The sequence below is a fragment of the Channa argus genome, chromosome 13 (assembly GCF_033026475.1).
Source record: "Channa argus isolate prfri chromosome 13, Channa argus male v1.0, whole genome shotgun sequence".
NCBI classification, from domain to species: domain Eukaryota; kingdom Metazoa; phylum Chordata; class Actinopteri; order Anabantiformes; family Channidae; genus Channa; species Channa argus.
In genome coordinates this window covers 26975620-26999639 of record NC_090209.1, presented here as the reverse complement: position 1 = coordinate 26999639, position 24020 = coordinate 26975620, and the positions used below count along the sequence as shown (strand labels likewise).

Genomic DNA, 24020 nt, shown 5'->3' with positions numbered 1-24020 from the left:
CAAAAAAATGTCAGAACTTTGTGGATGTTAGAAACAAGCTCTCATTAGCTCAGCAACTCATCTGCTAATTATATTTGCAAATAAACATTAGTCTTCAGCTTTATTGCAGACACCACAGAAGGACCTCAGACCATTAGTAAGTGACTTGACAGGCTTGAGGTGGAACATCTGGCTGAGAGGTTTAAAGACTACAACCTGTTTCCTTACTAGGACATAGGAGATGGGGCCCAAGCGGTAATGAAACCTCTGGGCTAGAGCTTCTGAGGTTACTGTTCATACTTCTTGACTGAAACCTCAGTCAAGAAGCCTCTCAACCTTTAGAGGGACCCTGGCTCTGGATTCCCCTGACTTTCAGTGTGTATGAGCCAGTGGGGTTTTCTCTGCTTTTGTTTTTTTGGGGGGAACAACGTGGTAGTAGGGGACATATATGATTTATTACCGTGTTCTGTGGAATTATTTTGTTATCAGCTCAATTGTGAAAGTGAAATGCAAGAAATGTTCAGTGTTTTGTCTTACATCAACCTCTGGACTCGAGTAAGCCTGCCTCTACGCACAAAAAAAAAAAAAAAACTTCCTTTCTGCTCTTTCTGGAAGGCTGTGCAGTCTGCTCACGCATCCTTCATCTACAGAGTTCTGGCTGTTTTCTCCTTAACTTAGATTTTTGCTGCCTTGTACATCAGCTGTAAGTGGCTTTGGATAAAAGCATACTTTTGTGGTTTTAGTAAAATGTAGATAATCTAATTTTGTGGCTGATAAGTGATACGTTTATATGTTCATCGCTGATGTTGTTCCATTTAAAATCTATGACCATCTCCACAGATGTTGGATTATTAAATTATAACTATATTGAATGAATCCATGTTTTCACAGGTGAACCGTGAACACCAGACCAGAGAGGACTAAGAGAGACAGAGCTCTCACTCTCACTAAAACTTCAAAGTTCCTCTGCAGCGCCGGTTTTATTTGTTTCACTCACAGAAATAAAATACAATAAATCCCTGAATTTTGTTGTTAGAGGAACATTTCTCTTTGTCCAAAACCTGAAAATGTTGTTTTTTAAATCATGTGTAGCAGGACCACACGGTGGTGGATTCACATCGGACGGGCATGTTTTCTCAGGTCAAAATGATACCTCCTGTCAGATATTTCATCCTATCTTGGCAGCTGTAGTCCCTTCACTTCCTGGACACCTCAGCATCTCCGCCCCAATGGTCCGTCAGGTTGTCACGGGCTCCCCTCTGTTCTAGGCGAACATCTTTCTGACAGACGCTAAACTGAACCGCGAGACGGGGCTCGGTTGGTGCTTGTCCCGCTGGGTCCAAACCTTGAGCCGCTGCTAGCTGCTGGGAGGCTAGTGGAGCGTTAGCCGAGCAGCCAGGGAGGAAGGCTCGGTCCGGACGGCTGGAAGAGGGAGCGCAGCATGGCCGCAGGAAACCGCAGCCAGTCTGTGGAGGATAAGGCAACGAACCGGGGTCAGACTGAAGGTAAGCGGAGAGAGGGGGCACAAATCCGGGATCTGTGCTGTCTTGTCGTGGCCCCCACGGCTGCCAAACTGGGATGTCCAGTTAGCAGTTTGATGAGACGGCTGATGTGACGATAAAAAAATATTTGAAATTGATTATTTTATTATTATTATGAATAATTCTGGTTTAGTTCAAAACGATAACACAAAATGTATCTGTGTTTTTAGGCAAAGCTAGCTAACAGTTAGGGTCCCTCAAATATTAGCATTCAGTTGTTTCACTGCTAACCAGCGGTGTTGGCAAAGTTAATTAGCAGGCGATACCTGAATAAAGCACAAGTTAATTTAAAAAAACATGCGTGATTCTGAGGATGCGATTCACAGACACAAAAATGACCAACTCTGCTCCATGAAAAATATTTGTATTTATTTCTTTAAGTTGTGACCCGGATGTTTCTTATCGAGACAGTGACAAGCCGCCATCTTTGTTTAGATTCCGAAACAGATATGCAACTTGGGGAACGAGTTAAAATATGTATTTATCACCCTGCTGTCTGAATATTTTATTATCCAGGTGGGTAGAACAGCCTCTGTGGATTCTAGAAAGAACCCCAGAACAACAGCAAATAATTTTAAATCGCCCCGTTTTTTTTAAACATCGCTTGTTAATATACCGTTAACAAAACCCAATGGCTAGTTCTGCAAGGGATCCATAGGTCTACAGCAGAGGCGCACACTGAAGCCAGGGAAGTCTAGCTAACTAGGGGCTAAACAAACTTAGCCTACTTAACGAGGGTTGTTATGTTAAAAGTTAACCCGAAAAGTTAGAGTTCTCACTAACTAATCTCTTGAGTTAAACATCATATTACCTTTAATAAATAAAGCGAGTCCCGTAATTTAAATTTAAACTATTAGCTGTTAGCATGCTAGCTCAGCTACAAGTTAATGTACAAGACTAGGGTAAAATATAGCAGCTAACTTTGTGTGGTACTAGTTCAGTGCAGCTACCTGACCCGTCAGTGTTAATGTTGTTTTACACTGTAGCTAATGCTAACACACAATGCTACCAAAAAATGCTGCCCAAAATCACATGAGTAATATCAAGTAAAAAGACTGAAGTAACCGGCAGCTGGTGACGTGGAGGTTTGGTTCAGGTGGAGTCTGTCGTCAGAACACACTCTGTGTAAGACGCTGAACACACCTTTGCAGGTTACACTCTTTTATTTCCACCCTCACACAGTCCTTTGTCGTTTACACACACCCTCTTTTCTTCTTTCTCTTGTGGAGCAGTTTGTCAGGATACTAGGTTTTTCTGCTGCAGGCTGCTTAGAGGGAGGGCAGGTAAATCAGAATGTACCAAAATACCAACATTAAGTTTCCGATATTGCAAAATAAACAGAGTAAGTTCTGACATTTAAAAAGAAGAAAATGTTCAGTTTCTAAACAATTTCTAGGTCAGAAACTAAACGGAAGCTCAACTTTTCTGAAGGAGCAGTGCATGGCTCTAAGAGTTTTGAGGAAACAGGAGCTGTTTAATCAAAAGCCGGATCAGGGACCACAGCAAACTTTGTTTGCTGAGAGAAAAGCTTCGTCATCACTGATTCACAGTGTACTGAGTAAAGAAGCAAACACGATAATTGGCAGAAGAAGCTGCGTGTGTAGTCGCCTCAACTCATCATCTGTAAAAGTCCATCCCAAGTGGTTCAGAGTTGGCCTGGAACAGATGAACAATGGCTGCATCAAACTAAGTGAAAATAACAAGAATGTAGTTTGTCTTCAGCCAAATCATTTTTTTCTGCTGTGGCTCATGTTTGTTTTTACCTGCTCTGAGAAGCTGAAAAGCCTAACTAACATGAGTCAGCACTAACCAGTGTTACCAGTACCACCTGAAACAGTCAGACTGAACAGGTCGGAGCAGCTGATTTGACAAAAGGTCTTCAGGGTAGGAACGACTTCTTTGTGCTGCATAGCTGTTAGTACCTGAAGTCGTTTTAGGTTCGGGACCTGTTCCCAGTATCCCAGTTATCTATCCAGCTTACCTGTCCTTTTCAGGTAAGCACATTTCTGTGTGATCCATAATTAAAAACTTAAATGACACATTGGTTTTAATAACTGTACACTTATATTGATAATATGTCCCTTATCAGCATTTCATGGAAGATTTCTAAACCAATATCAGATAATTTTGAGAAAATTGCGAAGAACATTTCCTAGATGTTATTTAAAATATACATAACTTTGAACCCTTCTTTTCGTTCTGGCACTTGCATCTCATGAAATGTGAACACTTTTCTGAAAGGACTTTGCTTTAATGTTTTCTCCCTGACTTAGATTTTTGCTGCCTTGTACCTCACGTGTGAGTCGCTTTGGATAAAAGTGTCTGCTAAATGTAAATGTAAATAAAACAGTTCCTACTGGACTTCCAGTAAAACAACTTTAGTTTTGTGTCAGCTTCCTAAGTGTGTGTGTGTGTGTGTGTGTGTGTGTGTGTGTGTGTGTGTGTGCGTGTGTGTTGTCTTACTGCAGTCAACAAGAGATTAAAGTACATCAGCCTGGCCGTGCTGGTGGTCCAGAATGCCTCCCTCATCCTCAGTATACGTTATGTCCGCACGTTGCCGGGCGACCGCTTCTTCACAACGTCGGCTGTTGTCATGGCAGAGGTCCTGAAGGTGCTGACGTGTCTGCTCATCATCCTGCTGCAGAAGAGATGTAAGTTCATCAGACCATGTCTCAGCTTCCAGTAGTCCTTTAAACAGAAAGAGACAAGGTGACTACAGCTCCCAGGGTTCATTTGACTAACAGACAATCACAGGTGCTGATAAACCATTCAGCAGCTTGAATCAGCTCGGTATCAACTCTTGGATCAGTACAGGCAGCTGAGGCTGTGGCAAATGTAGTGGTTTGAAGCTGATTTATCTTGGAAAATGTTGACTTATTCAGAATCAACAACACACAAACATTATGTGTTATGGTGTTTGGAAATATTAGCAGACAATAATGAACAAACAGTTCACTTACTTTTTCCTGCCTCTGTTGTTAATAACCAAATTTCTATTGTGTTTTTCTGAAAATAAACACTTGTTTTGGTTATGGATTGTTGAGTAGTTAGACGTTTTAATGAACAGTTGTAACTAATGTCTGGTGTTTTATTGCCTAAACTAAGCCACATAACTCCGTTGAGATTAATTAATTAGGAAAATATTGATTAAACGAAAATTCTCAAACTGGGATTAACGTAAGTATTTAGGAACCAGCAGCTTCTCCTAATTTCTGTCTGTGGGGAAATCCAATGTCTACTATTGTTGGAACTCTGGGCACTCAACATTTCTGCGTCTGTTCTCCATGTTCATGTGGCAGGTTAAAGAATAACTCTGCGTTTTCTCTGCAGTCAGTGTGAAAGAGACGGTGTTGTTGCTGCTCGACTCCATCGTGTTTCAGTACAAAGACACTCTGAAACTGGCTGTTCCCTCGCTCATCTACACACTGCAGAACAACCTCCAGTATATCGCAATCTCCAACCTGCCGGCCGCCACCTTCCAGGTCAGAGGTTAGATCAGGCTAGAGTCAGGAAGGTGTTACGGACTACTTTCAGCTGTGGAATATTCCATATTTGATGTTGTAGTGCAGAGGTCTCCAAACTTTTTCCATCTCCAATCTTACATGTCTGTCATTTATTAACATATCAGAACAAAACAAGCCGACTGTTGTGTGCAACCACTTTCAAACATCAATAACCAAAATTCACATGTTGAATTGAGTGCATCACGTCATTCGTCACCGTTTACTGTCACATTCAGAGAAAATAGAACAAGGCTTAGTTTATCCTCTCCTCCCTCAGGTGACCTATCAGCTGAAGATCCTCACCACAGCTCTGTTCAGTGTTCTGATGCTGAGGAAGTCTTTGTCCAGAGTTCAGTGGGTTTCTCTGCTGCTGCTGTTTGCCGGAGTCGCAATCGTACAGGTGTGTACCGCTCACCCTGTCACCTTAGCTGCTTATTAGTTTCAGTCACGGTTTTATTTACAAGAAAACATATCCTTTAGTTTTCTAAAGTGACATTTAAGTATCTTTTTTTTGACCTGCAGACTTAAAGTCTGTCATGAAAAACCGCTTACGTCAGCTGGTCACTCAGGAGCTGCTGTTGAGTGGGTTCAGCTTGAGAGAAGAAGATAAATGGTGAATAATGTGACCTCAGGGAGATTTCTTTATCCAGAGGCTGGAAGAGATAAATATTAAAGATTGAGGAAAAAAATTAGATAAAATATCCACTAGTAGTTACGAGAAAGTAAACTTTGAAACTGTGTGTTCACACATAAGCATTGTATTTGCCTTTAGCTGCTGTCTGGTGAAGCTGCAGCTCTGAGGGTGTGTTGTGCTTGTGTTTGTGACCAGCATTGCTGTTGATCACACATCATTAATAATCAGAAAAAACCACAACAGCTTTCTTCAACTTTCCTCTGCCATGCAGCTGAGCTCCTGTTACAGCAGGAGATACTCAGCAGCACAGCTGGCTTTTCAATTGACAGTGAATGGGCAGCTTAGAATTTTGTTACTGTATGTGTGAATACCTCGTAAAACCAGGTGCCACCACTAACTCGGTCTGACTGCTGGTTTCCCAACAGGTGCAGCAGGAGGGGAACAAGGAGGCATCAGTGTCAGACAGCTCCACCCAGAACTACATGGTAGGGTTGGTTGCCGTGGTGATTAGCTGCCTGTCATCTGGCTTCGCTGGCGTTTATTTTGAGAAGATCCTGAAGGGGAGCTCAGCCTCTGTTTGGGTGAGGAACGTACAGCTGGGGATCTTTGGCACAGCGCTTGGCCTGCTGGGAATGTGGTGGAATGACGGCGCAGCCATTGCTGAGCGTGGCTTCCTGTTTGGATACACTGACATGGTTTGGTGCGTCATCTTCAACCAAGCGTTTGGCGGGTTGCTGGTGGCTGTTGTGGTGAAATATGCCGACAACATCCTTAAGGGCTTTGCCACCTCCTTTTCCATCATCGTCTCCACAGTGACGTCCATCTACCTGTTCGGTTTCCACGTGGACCTGCTCTTCACGGCGGGGGCAGGGCTTGTCATCGGAGCAGTCTACATGTACAGCCTCCCCAAACCGCCCAGTAGTGGTACCTCATCCCTAGGCTCCTCCTCGTCCTCCACGGCATCTTTACCGTCGCCAAGGAAAGATGGAGGTGTTGAGATGGAGCCATTCCTGCCAAAGTCAGTGCTGGTGAAGTGACTCTCTCTCTCTCTCTCTTTGTTTCTTTCTTTCTTTTTCTCTCTCTCTTTGTGACGTCTCCTGATGCTCACTTCATGTCTGCTGTCCGCGGTGTCAGAGTTCAAACTGAGTGTCTCTGCAAACAATTAGAGCTTCATCTGTAGCTGCTCACACACTCTCCACTGCTTTCTGCCAAGGTGTCTCCCCCTCTGAGTCGACTCCTCCTCATCTCCTAAACCTCCATCTGATGTCCCCCAGACCCCATCCTAAATTTGGTATCTGCTCTATAACCACCGCTTCCTGTCAAACTTCTTACCTTCTTCCAAACATCCCAACCTTGACCTTGTGATCACTTGCTGACGTCGTCCTAACGTCTCCTCCACTCCTTCCTTACCTCTTTCTAGAATCCAGACTTTCTGCTTACTCCTCCTTCTGACCCTCTGACCTTTTGCTCCTCGATACCCCTCCCAACCTCCTCCTGAGCTCACTGGGAACCCACACAGACTCTGGAGACTAAGAATCAAGAGAGGTCAGAGGAGAAGAGACTTCTAATTAATTACTAATTTCCCTCTTTTATCTTTCTGTCTCCTCAACTTAAACAAAACAGACAACCTTGAGTATTTTTCCCCCTGTGATGTAAAGGAGAACAGAGGAGTCAGTGAATTCCTCACAGTTGAACATTTGCCTTGTGATGCAGAAGAGAGCAGAGACTGACTCCTCTCTTTCCAGCTGTAACTCTGAATACCTCATTCCATTGAGTTTCCTCCCCTCAGGATGAGGAGGAACCAGTGGAGGTGAGGTAGAAGGGAAGCTCTCCTAAAAGCTGGTTTTTAACTCTCTTACCTTTCCTCCTAATTACTAACCTCTCCTCTCTCCTCCCAAACCCCCCTTTCTCCTCAGAGCTCAGGCAGGCGTCACATCACCTCCTCCTGCCATCCACGTCACAGACTAACAGCTCTGGAGGAGGAGGAGGAGGAGGAAGGAGCTGCAGCACCTCAGAGACTCTGAACACCGGCTGACTATCTCCTGTCTGTTGCCCTCTCTGCCTTAAAACTCTCGACTTTGCTGAATGATCGGAGCCTCCTGCTGAGCGCTGAGAATTTGTCGATTATCGTTGTTCGTTCTGGAGCAGAATCAGCAGTTTGAGCAGATCGGATGTTTTCACTGTGCACACACAGATTTAAAGGAGAACACGGGTGATTTCCTGTTGTTTCCGTGACAACTAATCCCACAGAGACACTAAAACTAGGGAGGCAGTGATACTGCTGTCTTCCAAACACCAGAATCACTACTGAATTATTTATATCATAGAAACGTGTAGTTTTTATAACAGCACAGTGACTTTTTTTCCCGGGACATTTGTTTTTTATTCTTATTGTGCTGAAATAAAAATCTACACAAAGCTGCTGATTCAAAGAATAACATCAGACTGTAAGTGGAAGCAAATGTTACTGGACCTCTGTGACAGAAACTAAACCAGGTTCTATTTTCATTGTTGGCTTTAGTCTCTTTATGGGGTTTGTTGACAGAAACAGTCATATAGGAAAAACTCCAGCCACCAGGACAGTTCAACACTCTAAAAACACAACAATAAACTGAAACCATCCTTTCAGATTTATTGTTTGTAAAATGTTCGACAGAGGCTCCCACAGTGTTGTGGGGAGACAAATGTCCACAAAAGAGCAAGAAACAACAAAAATCTAGAGAAACTATTCAGATCGACTTGTTTTATTTATTGTCTCTGAATATTTTGAGAATATTATAACTTCAATCTCATATTAGCCCTAATCCTAAAACTAGTAAAGAATATTCTGAATTTAAAATATTTTAAGACTTATCTGAGATTTATCTCAGAATTCATTTTTATATTTTGTATCATGGCCCTACAGCGCTGTTGTACTTTCTGATCCAGCACTGGTTTGATGAGTTGCACAGTGAAAACCTCTCACGGGTCAGTTGTGGCTCCGAGCTTCCTGCGGCCTCGTGTTTTAAGACGTGGATCTGCAGATCTGTTGTGTTTGGTGCCTTTTCTTCTCATCTGTACTGAAGCCATACGCTGGTGTTGTTGCGAAGTTAGTGGTGTACAGAAACCGAAAACTGTGCAGGTTCATGCAGACAGGAGGAATTTCTGTATTTAGCCCCTGTCTGAAATCAGATCTGTTTGGGAAGGAGCTGGATGTGTGATGGGAAGGTGCTCAGTGATTAGAGCACCATTGTATTTACTGAATCATAATAATTATGTTTGTTCTCAGCAAAGTGTACGGGTGTAGGCAGATGTCCTGTAGAGGTGAATGTTTCCTGCTCGTTTATAATGTTTGTCAGTTAAGAAGATGCTTCTTGCTGTTTGCGTTGCAGTCTAGGAAAGCTATTTTTTGTCTCCATGTTGCTGCAGGAGGTGAACAGTCTAATCTCAGTCTGCCACAGTAGGGTGCAGTTTCCACGGATTACCTTCACTGTTTTACTTTCATTTATTCACTAAAAGGCCAGTTACATCATCTAAGTTGCCTTCAGTTAAATAAGCTCATGTGTAGCCTTGTGTGACGGCATAATGAATCCACACAGGTACACCAGGGTTTTTCACAGGACAGAAAACCATGAAAACAAAATAGGCCCATTCTAAACATCCTAACAGTAATAGGGATGAGACAGCACACAATATTTCATAAAAATACTGCACCAAATTGAAATTATATATAAAGACTTCAACGTTTAGTCAAAGCAGTCGTTCAGGAAGAGCAGTCCACAGGGAGGAAAGGTCCTGGTTAGTCTGCTGATGAGCATTGCAAGTTCTCTGCAGCAAACTGATGTCAGGACACTGTTTTTCAGCTCCGACAGATCAACATAGAGACAAAAAATATTTTTTCTTTGCCTTCCAAAATCCTAAATTATTATTTTCTATTTTTAAATAAAATCAAAGTGTTTGTTTTTTGGCTCTATCAAAATGTGAAGGGATGACAAAAAAATTTACACAGCTTTCTGTCATTTTCTGTTTTTGTATAAACAAAAATCCTCCAGCTCACACAGTTTGTGTCTGCTTTGAAACTACATATGAATTGATAATTCTGTTATTTAATGTGGGAATCAAAGGTTGGTTTGTTGTTTTGTGTTTGGGTGTTGGTGGAGGATGAGAAGATAAAGCCTCAGATTTATGGCCAGTTAGAAAATACTGGGAGGTTTTTTTAGAATTCAGGAGTCACTGATGACAACAGAATCTGAATTTGATCTTTTTTTTTAATTTGATCTTAAAATAAGATTTGTTCTCTACCAAATGAAATGGTTTATAAATCACTTTTTTTTCATTAGGTGATTTTGTTAATTGCCTTCATATTTGGTTTTGTTGGAATAAAGTAGTGGGTAATTTTGGGATAAATATCCCAAGAAAACAAAAGTCTGCCTTCCATATACTGTTCTCTTAAATTGATCTCCTGTGACCCCACAGAGATAAATTGATAAAGAAAAATCAGAAATAAGGGTTAAATATATTCATAAAATAACAAAATAAGTACACCAATCAGCCATAACATTATCACAGGTGGTCTTAATAATGTCATGGAGGACCAGGGTTAGCATGTCCATTCTCATCAGTCTCAAAAATACTCCATTAAGAGAGCAGTGTATTGTAAACAATACCGATTAAAGGGATTGTGTCAAAACATGTACAGTAACTAATAAAAGCTGGTAAAGGTGAAGCTGATTTTAAACACTGTGTGGACGGGTGGTTAAAACAGAATGACATCAGCTTTAATAATTCATATTTACATATTAAAACCAGCAGGTGGTGATAATGTTGTGGCTCTGTGTTTCTAAAAAAAAAATCATTATTTGATAATGGGATAATTATCTTTTGCATTTGTGTCTAGATAACAATTTTTTCCTTTTTATTTTTTTTCTCCCAATATACCAAGTTAATTATGTAACAGTCTGATGAAATATTTTAAAAAGGTGGTGCTGTCTTCATATTGAAGATACTTGGGTAATCAGGTATATGAAAAGAAAATTCTTGTGAAAATAACATTTATCTTTAAGAAATTACCTTTTTATTTCTAAGGTAATGATTAAATCTGATGGCAAAAGCTGAAAAACTAATAGACCCCCATATTAAACTAATTGGCTTCTGTAGACACCATTTGCTTTTTTGTGAAATTATAATTTGTGCATTTTGTTTTGTAGCTAAATTTATGCTGACGTCAAAAAACAGAATCTGCAGCTGCAGAAATTTGTGTGTGTATATGTGTGTGTGTATATATATATATATATATATACACACACACACACACACACACACACACACACACACACACACACATATATATATATATATATATATATATATATATATATACACACACACACATATATATATATATACACACACACACACACACACACATATATATATATATATATATATATATATATATATATACACACACACATACATATATATATATATATATATATATACACATATACACACACACACACACACACACACATGTATGAGACAACAAAAGTTTCAGTTACTGTTGAATCTAAAGTTTTTTTTTCTCATATCAAGCTTGAGCTGAAAGCCTGCAGCGCCACCTGCTGCTGGTTTTAAAGCATCTTGTAAGATTCGCTGAAGACGTGATACAAATCCTTCAGGGTTTTCAGCCTTGAGGTCCAGAAGAAATTGCTTTTCTTGCTGGATCCATGAAAATCTCACAGGAGTTTTAAAACTTGCTCTTTATGTGTGAAGTTTGCGTGAAATCTGGAGGTTTCATCACTGATCTGTTTGCACTTTGTTGGTTTGTACCAATGCCTCTTAATTTGTACATACTTCTTTTAGTAAAGTTTTATATAAACAAGGACATGGACTCAACAACTTTGAGTTTGTCTTAATTTGTATGTTCATTGTTGCTGTCCTCACACAAACCATAGCAGCTTCTCTTCCCTTCTTCTTCCCTGCTGCACAGAATCCAGAACAAACAGTAGATCTAACGCTATTATTTAGATCTTTGTTGTTGAATTGAACAACCTTGTCTGTCTGGTTGCATCTGTCTGGTTTCAGACTAATGTAACCACATGTTGACTGAGCCACCTTCATACCAGGTCACACAGCACAAATGCTGTGAGCAGTAGAAATAAAAGGCTTAAATTATCTGACAGAACAAACACAAATTAGATGAAATCTGACATGTTAAAGAGATTCTAAAGGTGTTTTCAGCAGAACCACAAAAACATCAAGCTTGTAACAACCGTGAGGTGATTAGGACGAGATGCAGACTTAACCTTGAAGATTCTTCACGCTGTCTTCATAGAAGCAGCTTTGGCGGCAGTTACAGAGTCTGACTTCACTGGTCCTGATGTGAACAGGTGTGTCAATACACACACAGGAAGGTCTGAGGCAGGTGCAGGTTTAAACTGTCAAAACCAAATAAAATGCTCAATAAAACATGTTTGTACTTTATTATGTCTTAATACATTTAATTGAAGGAGCTTAATTCAAAGGTGGAGAAGTTTCAGTAAGCAGAAATACTCAAGAACAAGTACTTGAAAATTTTCATTACAGTACGTTCATGGTACTCTTCAGGGTGAACTTTGATTTTACACCTGAAGGCACTGAAAGACTCATGGGAAATGTAGTGAGCAATACCTGAGGCCAGGTAGACTAACTACTGTTTCTTCCTGTGTGTGCTGTCCAGGTGTGCTGCAGGTAAAGAGAAAGGATCCTGAAGCAGAGAGCCACGACCCCTGCTGCTCACAACTGGTACTGCAGCATCGTTAAAACGGTACTGTACTGTAGTACTATCATGGCACTATGGCATTACTATGGTAGCACTATGCGATTGTAGAGTTATTACAATACTGTAGTATTATCATGATACTACTGCAGTATCACCACAAATGTGTAGTATTATTAAATACAATGGTACATAGTAGATAGTTCATACATAGTATTGTTATTTGGAACAGAGAGCAGCTGTAACAAAACAAACCAATGTACTAAAGTTTTTGGAATCTTAAGTCCTGTTGTACTATGCTATGTAGGATTACTATTGAATTACAGTATTATCATGGCAGTGTAGTTTCATGAGTATTACCATAATATGTCTGTGTCATTATTATGGTATCTTATTATTATTGTTGTACTTAAGATTTACCGTAGTACTTTTTTTAGTACTATAGCACTAAAGCTTTAATTTGTGAAATCTATGACTAAACACTAAAGTGCCTTAAGCTAAAGTGACTTTTATTGTGAAACTGTTAAAACAGTGTTTTAAAAGAATAATGAGCTTTTCTGTTAAATGCCTTTTATTTTTCTGTTTTTTTTTTTTTTTACTTTTCTGGAGAAACTTTTTTTATGTATGTTTTTGAGACATTAAAGTGGAAAAATCAAACTGTCTTCTGTCTTTGTGTGTAGTCAGGTTCAGAACTATTTGGAAAGTGACACTATCATCTCTTGGGGCGACTGTGGCGCAGGAAGGTAGAGTGGTCGTCCATCAATCCCACAGTTGTTGGTTTGATCCCTGGCTCCTCCGGTCACATGTCGAAGTGTCCTTGAGCAAGAGACTGAACCCCAACTTAGTTGCGCCCGGTGAGTGTTAGTGATTGTGAGTGTGAATGGGTGTTAAGTGCTTTGAGATGACTTTGTTGTAAATATAAAGTTGGATTGAATTGAAAAGCACTTTGTAAGTGCAGACCATGTATCCACCACAATGTTTTCAAACGTGGAGTTTCCACTTCAGGGGCTTTGAAATCATTAACACTTTGTTGAGGACGTAGGAAGAAAAGAAATGGGCTTCTCTGTGCAATAAGTCTTAACATTTACTTTTCACATCAAAGTGAGTTACAAATGAGAAACAAGGCAGTAAAACATTTAAGTCAAGGAGATAACATCAAAGCAAAGTGCTATAAGAAGTGTTTCTCTTTCATGAGATGCAGGTGCAAGATAAGATTTTTTGAATATTGGCAGGAGGCTGCTGATCGTGCAGAGTTTGGCAGCCTGTTCCACAATCGTAAGACCACTGAGCTAAAGAGTTTTGCTTGGGATGTTTTGTGTGATGATGGGACCATCAGACACTGTTGTTGGCAGAGTACAGTGGGTGGGAGGAATTGTAGAACTGGATGAGGGAATTCAGCTAAGAGTTGCTGTTGTGTCGACTACTCTGTAGTTGCGAGTCAGAGTTTTGAGTGAAGTTCAGGGATCTGAAAAGTGGGGGGAGGTGTCCTTTTTGGATGATTACTAATGAGATGTGAAAGGTCTGATTGTGCTGCTGGTAGCTCTATTAAGATGGCTTTGGAAAAGTTGAGACAAGATATGAACAATCCCTGCATAATGAGTTGGGTTGCATATTCAGAGAGGTCAGATCTGATCTTGTAGCGGGGAAATCTGCTCCCTGAGAAACAGAGGAGATGTGATCGGTAAAGCTCAGTTGGTCGTCGATGATGATCGAAGGTCTGGCTGGGAAGAGGTTGGAGAGGTTGACTTGAGGGCTTTGTCTTTCTTTCATTCAAGCAGAGATGTCAGAAAGATGACAGAACACCATAATGAGACAGTGGAAACCCATCTTCTAGTAAAAAGGACAGGAAGGCCTGTGTGTCATCAGCATAGCAATGATAGGAAAAACCATGTGAGTGGATGATAGAACGGTATGTAGTATAGAAGAAAAATAGAAGAGGACCGAGAACTGAGCCCTGCGGCACACCAAGGGTTAGAAACAAGCCCCTGGCAGGATACCATGAAGGTTGGTCCATATAATAGCTGTTTTAGAGGTGTCCAAGTCAGAGAGTGTGGACAGGATGATCTAGTGGTTCACTGTTTTAAATGCTGCAGATATATTAAGCAGGATTAAAAACAAAAGACTTAGTTCTATTGTGTCCTGCAACCTGCAGGGATTAAAGGGCTGTCTGGAGTGTGTTTCTGTTGAAGCCAGACTGGTTGACATCAAGGAGATGGGAAATGAAATAGGAAAGCTTATCTATGACTTCTCTTTCAAGAGAGACAGGCATGGAGTTCCCAACAAAGAGGGAAGGGGTCGAGAGTAGGTTTAAGCAGTGGAGTAATCTGGATTAGCAGCCCTACAGGTATTGCTCTTCTCTGATTGGTCAGCAGGCTGAGCCTCGTTCATAACACTTTAGGAAGTGAGGCTCTACATTGCATCCAGAGCTATTAAAGAAATCTGCGTAAAGGGAGGCATCAGCAGCTCCTCTCTACATTTAGAGAAGTTTAAGATGAGAAGATGAACTTCCTGCAGAAGTGCAACCTTCCGGAATCAATGATGGTGATGCAGGAACCTGAACGACCCCTTCAAATAAAGTATTTTCCTCTTTATCTGGGTTTCATTGTGTCCCTCAAGTGAGGCTGTTTCTATCTTGAGCCATGATGATTTCTCCGCAGCCTGCTAGGAATGTCAGCTTGAGTTGGGGTTTGGCTGTAGTTTGTTTGTGGAGCCACTGAGAGGAAATAGACTAGAGAGAGTGCAGCACTAAGATCTATCCAAAGTAGGAATGTGATAAGGTGGCTTTGATAGTGTTTATAGTGTTCTTGTTGATTATCACCGGTAAAGTCAACTCTCTATTGGTAAATGTTCCCCAAACACTCCTAAACCTCCAAACCTCTTTTGAAAACTTGGCTCAGTTTGGACAGGATGGAAAAAAAACCATCCGCCCCCAATTTCTCTCTGGTGTACCGGCTTATCTCTACAGTGTTCCAGCTCCACCTTCATGCAGAAAGCACAGCTGCAGGCTAGTGAGAAAGTGAAAGAGTGTTTGGCGAGTTCTCCTGTTGCTTTCCTAGGAGATACTGGGTCATCATACCATCGCTTCATTTCGAGGTGCTCTTTGGATTCATGTCTGGTTCCTGTGGTTGGCTTGGATGAGGAGGAACCGATTTGCTGTCTCAGCTTTCCCAACCTACACAACCTAAGGCCATTTGTTCGGGCTCCATAGGGCTAATGCCATGGCTCCTGTTCCTGCTGGGACAGCCCTGGTGAGAGCTAGATCCCTTGCTCAAAAAAACATGGATGACTGTCGGTGAGTCCTTTGCTTTCTGAGAACTTTTCCCACCGAGTTCCAAGTATTTGAACTCTCCAAGGGCTTCTGGTCATGGAGGAGGGATAGCGACTGTTTAAGGGAAAGTTATGCTTGTACACAGGTTACGCTGACTTTCGGGCAGGAATGATGCCTAAGTTTGACTGAGTTTTAATACTTGGGGATTTTAACATGCACATGAGTTGCCCTGAGGAGCTGTTGGACATAGATTTTTTAAAATGTCATTGACACTTTTAATCTTGTAAAGTGTGTGTCTGACCCTAAACAAAAACGTGGACACATTCTTGGTCTGTATTAACACACGGTTTTACAGTTTTTAAATCTGTGAGGCTGTGTTTTCAGACCATGTTCCTGTTGTATTCGACATCCTGCTCCTTTCTCATATAGTTAATTCAGAAGTTCCTGCTTCTTGACACTGAACTCCAACTTATTTGCTCGCGGTGAGTGTTGGCCAGCTTCATAGCAGCTCCCCGATCAATGTGTGAGTGTGTGTGATTGTGAGTGTGAATGGGTGAATAAGAAGCAGTGTAAAGTGCTTTGAGTGCTAATAGGTAGAAAAGCTCTATATAAGTGAAGAACATTTCCATATTGGATACTGTGGCTCCACTGAAAACAAGGCTTTCTAAACACAGATATGAGCCCTGGTTAAATGACGCTATGCGCGTAGCCAGACGCGAGTGCAGGAGGAGGAGGGCTGAGCAAAAGTGGAAGAAACCCAAGTTACAGGTGGCTTTCCCGATGTTTAGGGTGTTTTTTCCCCGAGAACTTCGAAAGCTGATATCATTAAGACCCTTCTATTTCTGTCACATGCTCTGCTGTTTATGATCAGTTTGAGCTTTTTGGAAGAAATAATTGGACATATGAAGCCCGCTGGATCTGTCAATGATACTATTCCACCTCATCCTTTTAAAGAGATCTTCCCCACTTTTGCTCCATATGTGCTCAGTTCTTACCAAATGTACCTGCACGTTCTAAGCATGTGGTGGTGACAGCCTCCACAACCCTGCACAGATTAGTTCAGTGGTCATGTCCAGGTTTTTTCATTTGAGACAACTGTCCAATGCTTAATCTTTTCTTTCTCTGCACCACTTTGATTTTAGTCCATGCTTTTATCCCAACTCACTTGGACTACCACAACACATTTTATGTTGGGCTTAGCCAGATTTCACTTGCTCGGCTACAGCTAGTTCAAAACGCGACTATCCGGCTTTTAACTGGTATCAAAAATAAAGAGCACATTTCTTCGATCTTGGCATTTCACAAAATGTAAATAAACCCACTCACTGCTTTAATCATACACTAGACCTTGGCCTTACATACAGCATCAAAACTAATAGTTTAACAATATTTCCTCACAACTCTCTTCTGTCTGACCATTTTCTAATAACATTTGAATTTACAATAATGGACTATACAGCAGTTTAAAAAAAAATCCACTATAGCAGGTGCTTAAGTGAAAAGCTGCAAACAAATTTAAAGAAAGGATTCTTTCCATTGTATTGACACATGGTGAAGCAATGATGAAAGTAGCCACTTTAATGTTACTCCTGCACAAGTAGATTATCTTGTTGACAATTCTGCAGCCTCACTACGTACAATACTCGATAGTGTTGCCCCTCTGAAAAAGAAGGCAGTAAACCAGAAGAGGGTATCTCCATGGTATAGTTTGCAAACACGCAACTTAAAACAAGCAACACGAAAGTTGGAAAGGAAGTGATGATCCAGAAATTTAGAAGAATCTGATTTACCCTGGAAAAATAGTTTAATAATGTACAAACAAGCTCTGTGATGCCAGAACAACATATTATTCATCATTAATAGAAGAAAACAAGAACAAGCCCCGGTTTCTGTTCAGCACTGTAGCCAGGCTGACTAAGAGCCATAGTTCTGTTGAGCCTAGTTTTCCCTTAACTCTGAGCAGCAATGACTTCATGACTTTCTTTAGGAATAAAATTGTAGCTTTTAGTAATTGGGTTTTATTTACATTTTGGGAAAACCAATTGAATCTAATACCACAGGGTCAGTGCTTCGATCCCCGGTCCCGGCTATATGTAGAAGTGTCTCTGGGCAGGACACTTGTAGATTAAAAAAACAGTGCAAACAGCATCAAGTAGCAGGTGTACTCATCTATTTCTGTCTATTCAGCATATGAAGTGTGTGTGTGTGTTAGAGGGAGTTAGTGGATATGATCATCACAGGACAGAAGAAGAAAGAACAGAACACTTTGTCCAGATACTAAGTGAGAACCTCCTGTTCAAAACACCCACACTGGGGTCCTGACCTGCTTGTGACCTGCTGACCCCCCCCCCCCCCTCCCCCACAAGCTTCAGGAATAAGTCAGATCACTTTAAAAACAGGCAGCAGGAAGAAGGACAACAATAAAATCCATTAAGACTCATAGAAAACCCTTTTCTGGAAAAGTTGGGACACTTTATGCAAAGTACATAAAGAGAGAAGCAAATAGCAAATAAATATAAACCTTTGATTGATTGTAAAAGAAGAAACAAAAACATTTAAAAAAATGAGTAGATCAACTGCTTTTATTGTGAGGAAACATTTTCCTTCATTCTTTCCTGATAAATGAGTTCAGCTGATCAAACTTTCTCCTGCTCCATCATCATTTTCTCTTCATAATGCTCCAGATGCTTTCAGTGGGTGACAGGTCTGGACTCTTTTACTACTGAGCCATGCTGGTGTGGTTTGACATTGTGTTACTGGAATAAACAAGGCAGCAGATGTAGACCTCATTTAGCATTAATGGACCTTCACAGATGTTAAGTTACCTATGCTTTTTGGATTAATGCCCCCAACACCATCACAGATGCTTTTGGACTGTGCACCGAGATAAAGCAGTTGGTCTCTCTCCTTTTCAACATCCATGATTTCTAAACATCAGACCACAGGACAGTTTCCACTTCACCTCAGTCCATTTTAAGTGAGCTCAGTCTCAGCGATGGAGACAATCTTTCTGGGTCTTGTTTCTTTGCTTTGTAGAGCTTAAACATTAGTGGAAGTCCACTGGCAGTACTTTCCTGATGTTTTCCTGGAGCCAGGCAGTGATTTTACTATGGACCATGTCTGTTTTTAATGTAGTGGCCCCTGAGAGTCCAAAGATGAAAAACCAATTAAACACTGTTTTGCAGTGGTGTCTGTTGTTACAGAGACTTCTGAGGATTCTCTGAATGTTTAGACTGTGCATGATAAAATCCCCAAATTCTTCAAAGTTTCACACTGAGTAGATGCTTAGTTGAACACAGTTTTAACCCCAGTCATGATACTGAACTGTTGCCGTTTATCTTTATTACTTTTCTTTTCGTCTTTTGTTGCCCTCTTGTCCTAACTACTAACTAGAAACATGTCACTGGCCTTAGATTTAACGTGACCTAATATTTATTTAATATTATTCTTTGACTAATATGAAAAAGTATCAGAGAAATAAAGCAGACGAGTGCAGTAAAACCTGTTAAAGATACGTTAGTGATCCATCCAGTAGCTTTCACAGCTTAAAATGCTCAAATAAAATATATGAATAAAACTAAATAAAGAATGAAGAGAAGAAAAGAAAACACGAATGAAGAATAAAGTCGTCATTAACCCCAGAGCGGGAGAAGGTGGGAGACAAATGGAGATGGGGGAGGCAGAGGTAGGGTCATTATATTAGGAACATTTTTTTTAGGTTGAACTGGGAGGGGGCAGAAAGAGACGGGCGGCGCTGGCACAGGCGGGGGAGGGGGCGGGGTATGGTGTGACGTCAGGCCACTCTTAAAGCTGCCGCCGGCACCGAGCGGGAGGCAGAACTCATCGCGCTTCGTCTCTAACGGGACTCTTGCACTTGCCCTCTGGTTCTCCTCCTGTGGTTCTTCTGTACCGCCGGCCCGCCCGCCGGTACCGAAGCTGGTTGCCGCTCGGTGAGCGGAGACACGCAGTGACCGCGTCGTCCTCTCCGTGTTCAGCAGGCCGCCGTCTCCTCCGTGAGCGTCTGTTCCCATGCGATTCTTCAGACTCACATTCAAGTGCTTCGTGGATTGTTTTTGAAGGTCGGCGCTCGGTTCTGCCCCGGTCGTCCGGATTTCACGCTTGGGTTTCTTTCGCTGTTTATTTCCGATTGGACAAAGACACGTCTCCCGATTTTGATTAGACATTTTGTGTTTGAAAAAAAAAAAATATAATTAATTAATTTGACTGGATCAAACTGGAATCCTAAAGAAATCAGCAGATATATATACATTAATAATAGTAATAATAATAACCGTCTAATTATTATTAGTATTATTATTAGTGGACAAGAAGAGAAGACAGGATAGAACTGGACCTGCTGACAGACTGGTTTCTGACTGGTTCTGGGACTCAAGGTGAGGAACAAACTGATTTAGGTAAAAAAAGAAAACTGCGTCCAACGGGTTTCTACAGAAGGGAAGGAAGACAGCGGTTTTAGCCCTTAACTGATACATTTGCAAAATTCAGAGAAGAAGACAGAAACTGAAATTAGCACAGGCACCAGAACAGACTGCTCCTCTTCTCACTGGTTTCTCTGAGGTTTTAGGGAAATTCAGGACAAAGACATAAAGGGGAAAAACTGGAGAAACCACGCCGCTGTTAAAGACAGCTGAAGGACACCGCGGTCTTTCCCTGCCTGATAACAGACTGGTTTTTGACTGGTTGGTTGAATCAGTCCAACTGGGAGAAAAGAAGAATCTTAAGACATTTTGCACAGAGACTTGCGAGAAGTAAAGGGCATCTAAGAAAGACAGGGGCTGGAACTTTGGACCCCTTTCTCACTGGTCTGGTTTGTTCTTGACTGGTTAGAGGACTTTGAGTGATGGAGAAGCAGACCCTGCCAGCCTCCTCCTGCTCCCTGGTCCTCCTGGAGGACACCAAGAAGAGCCCCCTCCTCCTGTCTAACGGCAGCGGGGGCTACCCCCCTGCTGCCGGTAATGGCAGCCTCGTGCCGCTGGCGCCGTCGGTGGCGGGGTCCTCCAGTACTGGCCGGGACAAGAAAGGGAGCGTCGTCACGGGGGCTGTACCCCAATACCAGGAGCGGGAAACATGGACGCGACAGATGGACTTCATCATGTCCTGCGTTGGCTTCGCTGTCGGACTTGGCAACGTGTGGAGGTTCCCGTACCTGTGCTACAAGAACGGAGGAGGTGAGGAACCACAAACACAGAACCTAATGAACTGATGTAGTATTCTTGTCAGAACATAGTACGCACATACTTTTACTTTTGGTACTTTTAGTATATTTTGTTACTCCTGGACATTTGCTTTAAGTTTGCAGTGCGGTACCTTATCCAGTATTTCTACACTGTGGTAATGATACTTGGATACTAGAAATTGTCCATGTGCTACTAATGAGAGTGACAGCAGCAGGTGTGTGTGTGAGTGTGAGAGAGAGACACACTCTGACACGTGTGCTTGTCTTATTATAGCTGATGCATTTTACTGTTGTACTCGGTTCAGGTGTTTGTACAGGACACTAAGTAACTTAAGGCTAAGCTGAATTATTTTATTTTCACTTAGTGAAAACCAGGAGGTTAATGTGCTGCATATTCCTCCTGACACCTTGATGTTTTTGTGCTGCACCCTCCCCTGGACAGGACCAGCTCCATTCTGTACCAAAGGTTGTAGCTGTCAATGATGTCACGTCCTATTTTTAAAGCCACCTGACACACACACTATTGTACACACACATCCTGTTTCCAGAGTCTTTTTATAACCTAAATCCACGCTGTACTTTAAGTGGAGACCAAATAACAACTTCTTAAACTTGAAGGGAAATGAGTCTCTGCAGCAGTCCAAAAGTAATGGGACAGATTGTTGCTGTACACTGGAGATGTTGGTGATTTTTCCCACAGATGGATCCCTGATCCCAAAGCTGATACCAGTCAGTCTCACAGGAGACACATTCCAGCAATTTGACTTTAAATGTGAATGATGCCACATGAACGGTGCTATGTTCTCTGTTGTTGATGCATTTAGGTGTAAGTTCCGAACTTTCATCTGACATCCATGTTTTAATATTGAAGTAAAATGTCTTCAGTTCACGGCAAACAAATTAATTGGCATTGTTTTGTAGTATATTTGGAGGGAACTGCAGTATGTTGGAGACTGTATTTTATATGTACATATAAAGTACAAAGGCGTTTCAATATTTTGGGACTCGATCCTGTACAGTTACTGCACATGAACATACAGAAACAGTGATAACTACAGTAATGTGTGGTGTATATGAAGTAATGTTTTAAAATAAACGCACAGTTGTTAAAGTGACAGCAGAGAAGTGTGTGTGTGTGTGTGTGTGTGTAAGATAGCTGTACATATGGGATTCTAGAATTGACAGTGGTAAATTATAAATTTGACGCACAGTAAAATTTGCAGGAAGAAACTGTTTCCTCGTCACAGTCCTGAATTTCTCAGAAGTCAGTTTGTTTTGAACGTGCATCTGCAGTTTTATCATTAAACCTGGTTTTAGTTTGTCTCTCGTTGGTCATTCATTGACTTATTCCTAAGACATCTGCGCACAGGCAGCTGAATTTTGTGGCATAAAAAAACTGTAAAATCTGTTTCTGACTCTGATTAAAAACACGATGGTTATTCTGAATAATGTTTGGGACCCAAACTGAGCCATGCACACAATCACTTTATAACAAAACTACACAGTCGTATTGAATCAATGGGAGACGTCTCCCTGGAAACTGAAAGTGAATTTATGGAGACAGGGGAGAAGCTAAACTTGCTGCTCACCTGAAAAGGTCTCGTTCACACAGTAGTCCAGTTGGAGCCGGACAGGACAAAGAAAGGTCTGGGTGTTCACACAGAGGGGAGGTGGATGTCAGGCTCACATTAAATCACGGCGGCTGCAGAGCAAATCTTCAGTTCTCAGTGCTGTAAAGGTTCCCTCTGTCACTCAAACAGGGCACTGAAGACAAATAGTGTCTTTAAAGGAACGTTCTGCTATTTTTAAATGTATTTCTTAGCCTCAGAGTCAGTGTGTGTCCATCGGCCTCTTAGTTTCAGAGACTTTATGAAGATATCAAGATATTATGAAGATTTTATGAAATGATCCTGGAGGGGGGGTTGTCCAGGGGTCCCCGATGGGCTGATCCTGGATCTACACCTGCCGCAAGGTGAGACGGGTGAAGTTCATGTTTTCTTCATGTTGCTGTTTGTATGTGAAGATCTCAGCCTCCCCCTTCAGCTGACTCTTAAGTCTCATGTGAAAAAAGGGTCTGTGAACACAGATGCAGGAGCAGGTGACCTTTGGCCTCTGCAGTGGGATGTAACGCTGTGGTTCGAGGGCCAGAATCAGTCTGATGGTTCATGATTTACTGAGGCGTTGACCAGCAGCAGCTTTACACGTTCACCTGCTGCAGGTTTGAATCGCACTTTGAATCGTCCGGCTTCCATTCTGTCTTTCTGTCTTCCGCCCTTTCATCACTTCTGACCTTTTCTCTTCCTTCCTTCTTTCCTTCCTTATGTCCTCACTGGCAGCAATGTTTCCTTCCCCTACATCCTCCGCTCCCTACCTCCTTACTTCCTTTTTCTTCTTCATGTCCTTCCTCTTCCTCCTTCTCCTCACATTACAGATGCTGCAGTGTGTGTGTGTGTGTGTGTGTGTGTGTGTGTGTGTGTGTGTGTGTGTGTGTGTGTGTGTGTGTGTGTGTTCCTGCTGCCATCGCCCAGTAAAGGACGTACACATACTGAAAATCACCTGCAGCATTGTGTTCCCTTGAATACATGTCCTGTTCTCTTTTCCCCTGTCGTCTCATGTAGCAGCTTGTGACATGAATATTTGCAGTTTCTCACAGTTTTCTGTGACCATAAACTCTACATTTTTTTAACCAAAAACAAAAAACATCTAATCTGAGGATTATTGATTTGTAACTAAATAATCTTCCAGGATGTGAAACGTTCAACTAATAAAGTCACCACTTCTGTCCCCTGAAACATCCCTAAAGATCCATGGAATGTTTTCAAGAACCCATGCAAAGCATTGCTGGGAATATTTCCAAGCACCTTCAAGGACAAATGCTATCAATCCCAGACCCCTGAACCCAAGGTTGTTTAAAACCGAACAACACCCAGAAATACTCAACATAATTGTTTTTTTCTTGCAAAACCATTTAAATCTTATCAATAAAAATGATTCATGGACTAATCAAACCCTTCCTTACGATACATTATACCCAATTCCAGGACCTCTGTGGTCACACTGGGTTTTATGGATTGTAAGAACTTTCTCATGGATCCCTACAACATTTTCAAGGATCATCTGAAACCCCTCAAAGGACCCCTTGAACATCTTCCGGGATTT

At 41.5% G+C, this 24020-nt stretch overlaps 2 protein-coding genes across 8 annotated transcripts in view; both read left to right on the top strand.

The window, feature by feature from the left end:
• Positions 1–1159: 1159 nt before the first annotated feature.
• slc35a2 (solute carrier family 35 member 2) lies at positions 1160–13013 on the top strand. Of its 6 annotated transcripts, none has more exons than XM_067526694.1 (6): positions 1160–1484; positions 3989–4171; positions 4851–5002; positions 5301–5423; positions 6083–6685; positions 12358–13013. In XM_067526694.1, the coding sequence occupies exons 1-6, from the start codon at positions 1421–1423 to the stop codon at positions 12370–12372; spliced, it is 1140 nt and encodes a 379-aa protein (XP_067382795.1). In that variant the 5' UTR covers positions 1160–1420; the 3' UTR covers positions 12373–13013. The 6 variants fall into 6 exon arrangements, with proteins under 6 accessions (XP_067382795.1, XP_067382792.1, XP_067382794.1 ...); XM_067526691.1 differs by lacking the exon at positions 12358–13013 and adding an exon at positions 7574–8248; XM_067526693.1 differs by having other exon boundaries at positions 1161–1484; positions 6083–6675.
• Positions 13014–19477: 6464 nt separating this feature from the next.
• The window catches only part of slc6a8 (solute carrier family 6 member 8), a 30061-nt gene continuing 25518 nt past the window's right edge, over positions 19478–24020 (top strand). Inside the window, exon 1 of one of the 2 annotated variants that reach the window (XM_067526689.1) lies at positions 19478–20853. In XM_067526689.1, the coding sequence (XP_067382790.1) occupies positions 20526–20853 (328 nt within the window). In that variant the 5' untranslated portion in view covers positions 19478–20525. Of the gene's footprint in view, positions 20854–23059; positions 23080–24020 lie in introns of those variants that run through there. The other variant, XM_067526690.1, reaches the window with a different exon arrangement.

Coding starts and splice junctions, on each gene's coding strand:
- slc35a2 (XM_067526691.1), top strand. CDS start 1,421: ATGGCCGCAGGAAACCGCAGCCAGTCTGTGGAGGATAAGGCAACGAAC. Junction 1,485..3,988: donor GAACCGGGGTCAGACTGAAG/GTAAGCGGAGAG, acceptor GTCTTACTGCAG/TCAACAAGAGATTAAAGTAC. Junction 5,424..6,082: donor CCGGAGTCGCAATCGTACAG/GTGTGTACCGCT, acceptor GTTTCCCAACAG/GTGCAGCAGGAGGGGAACAA.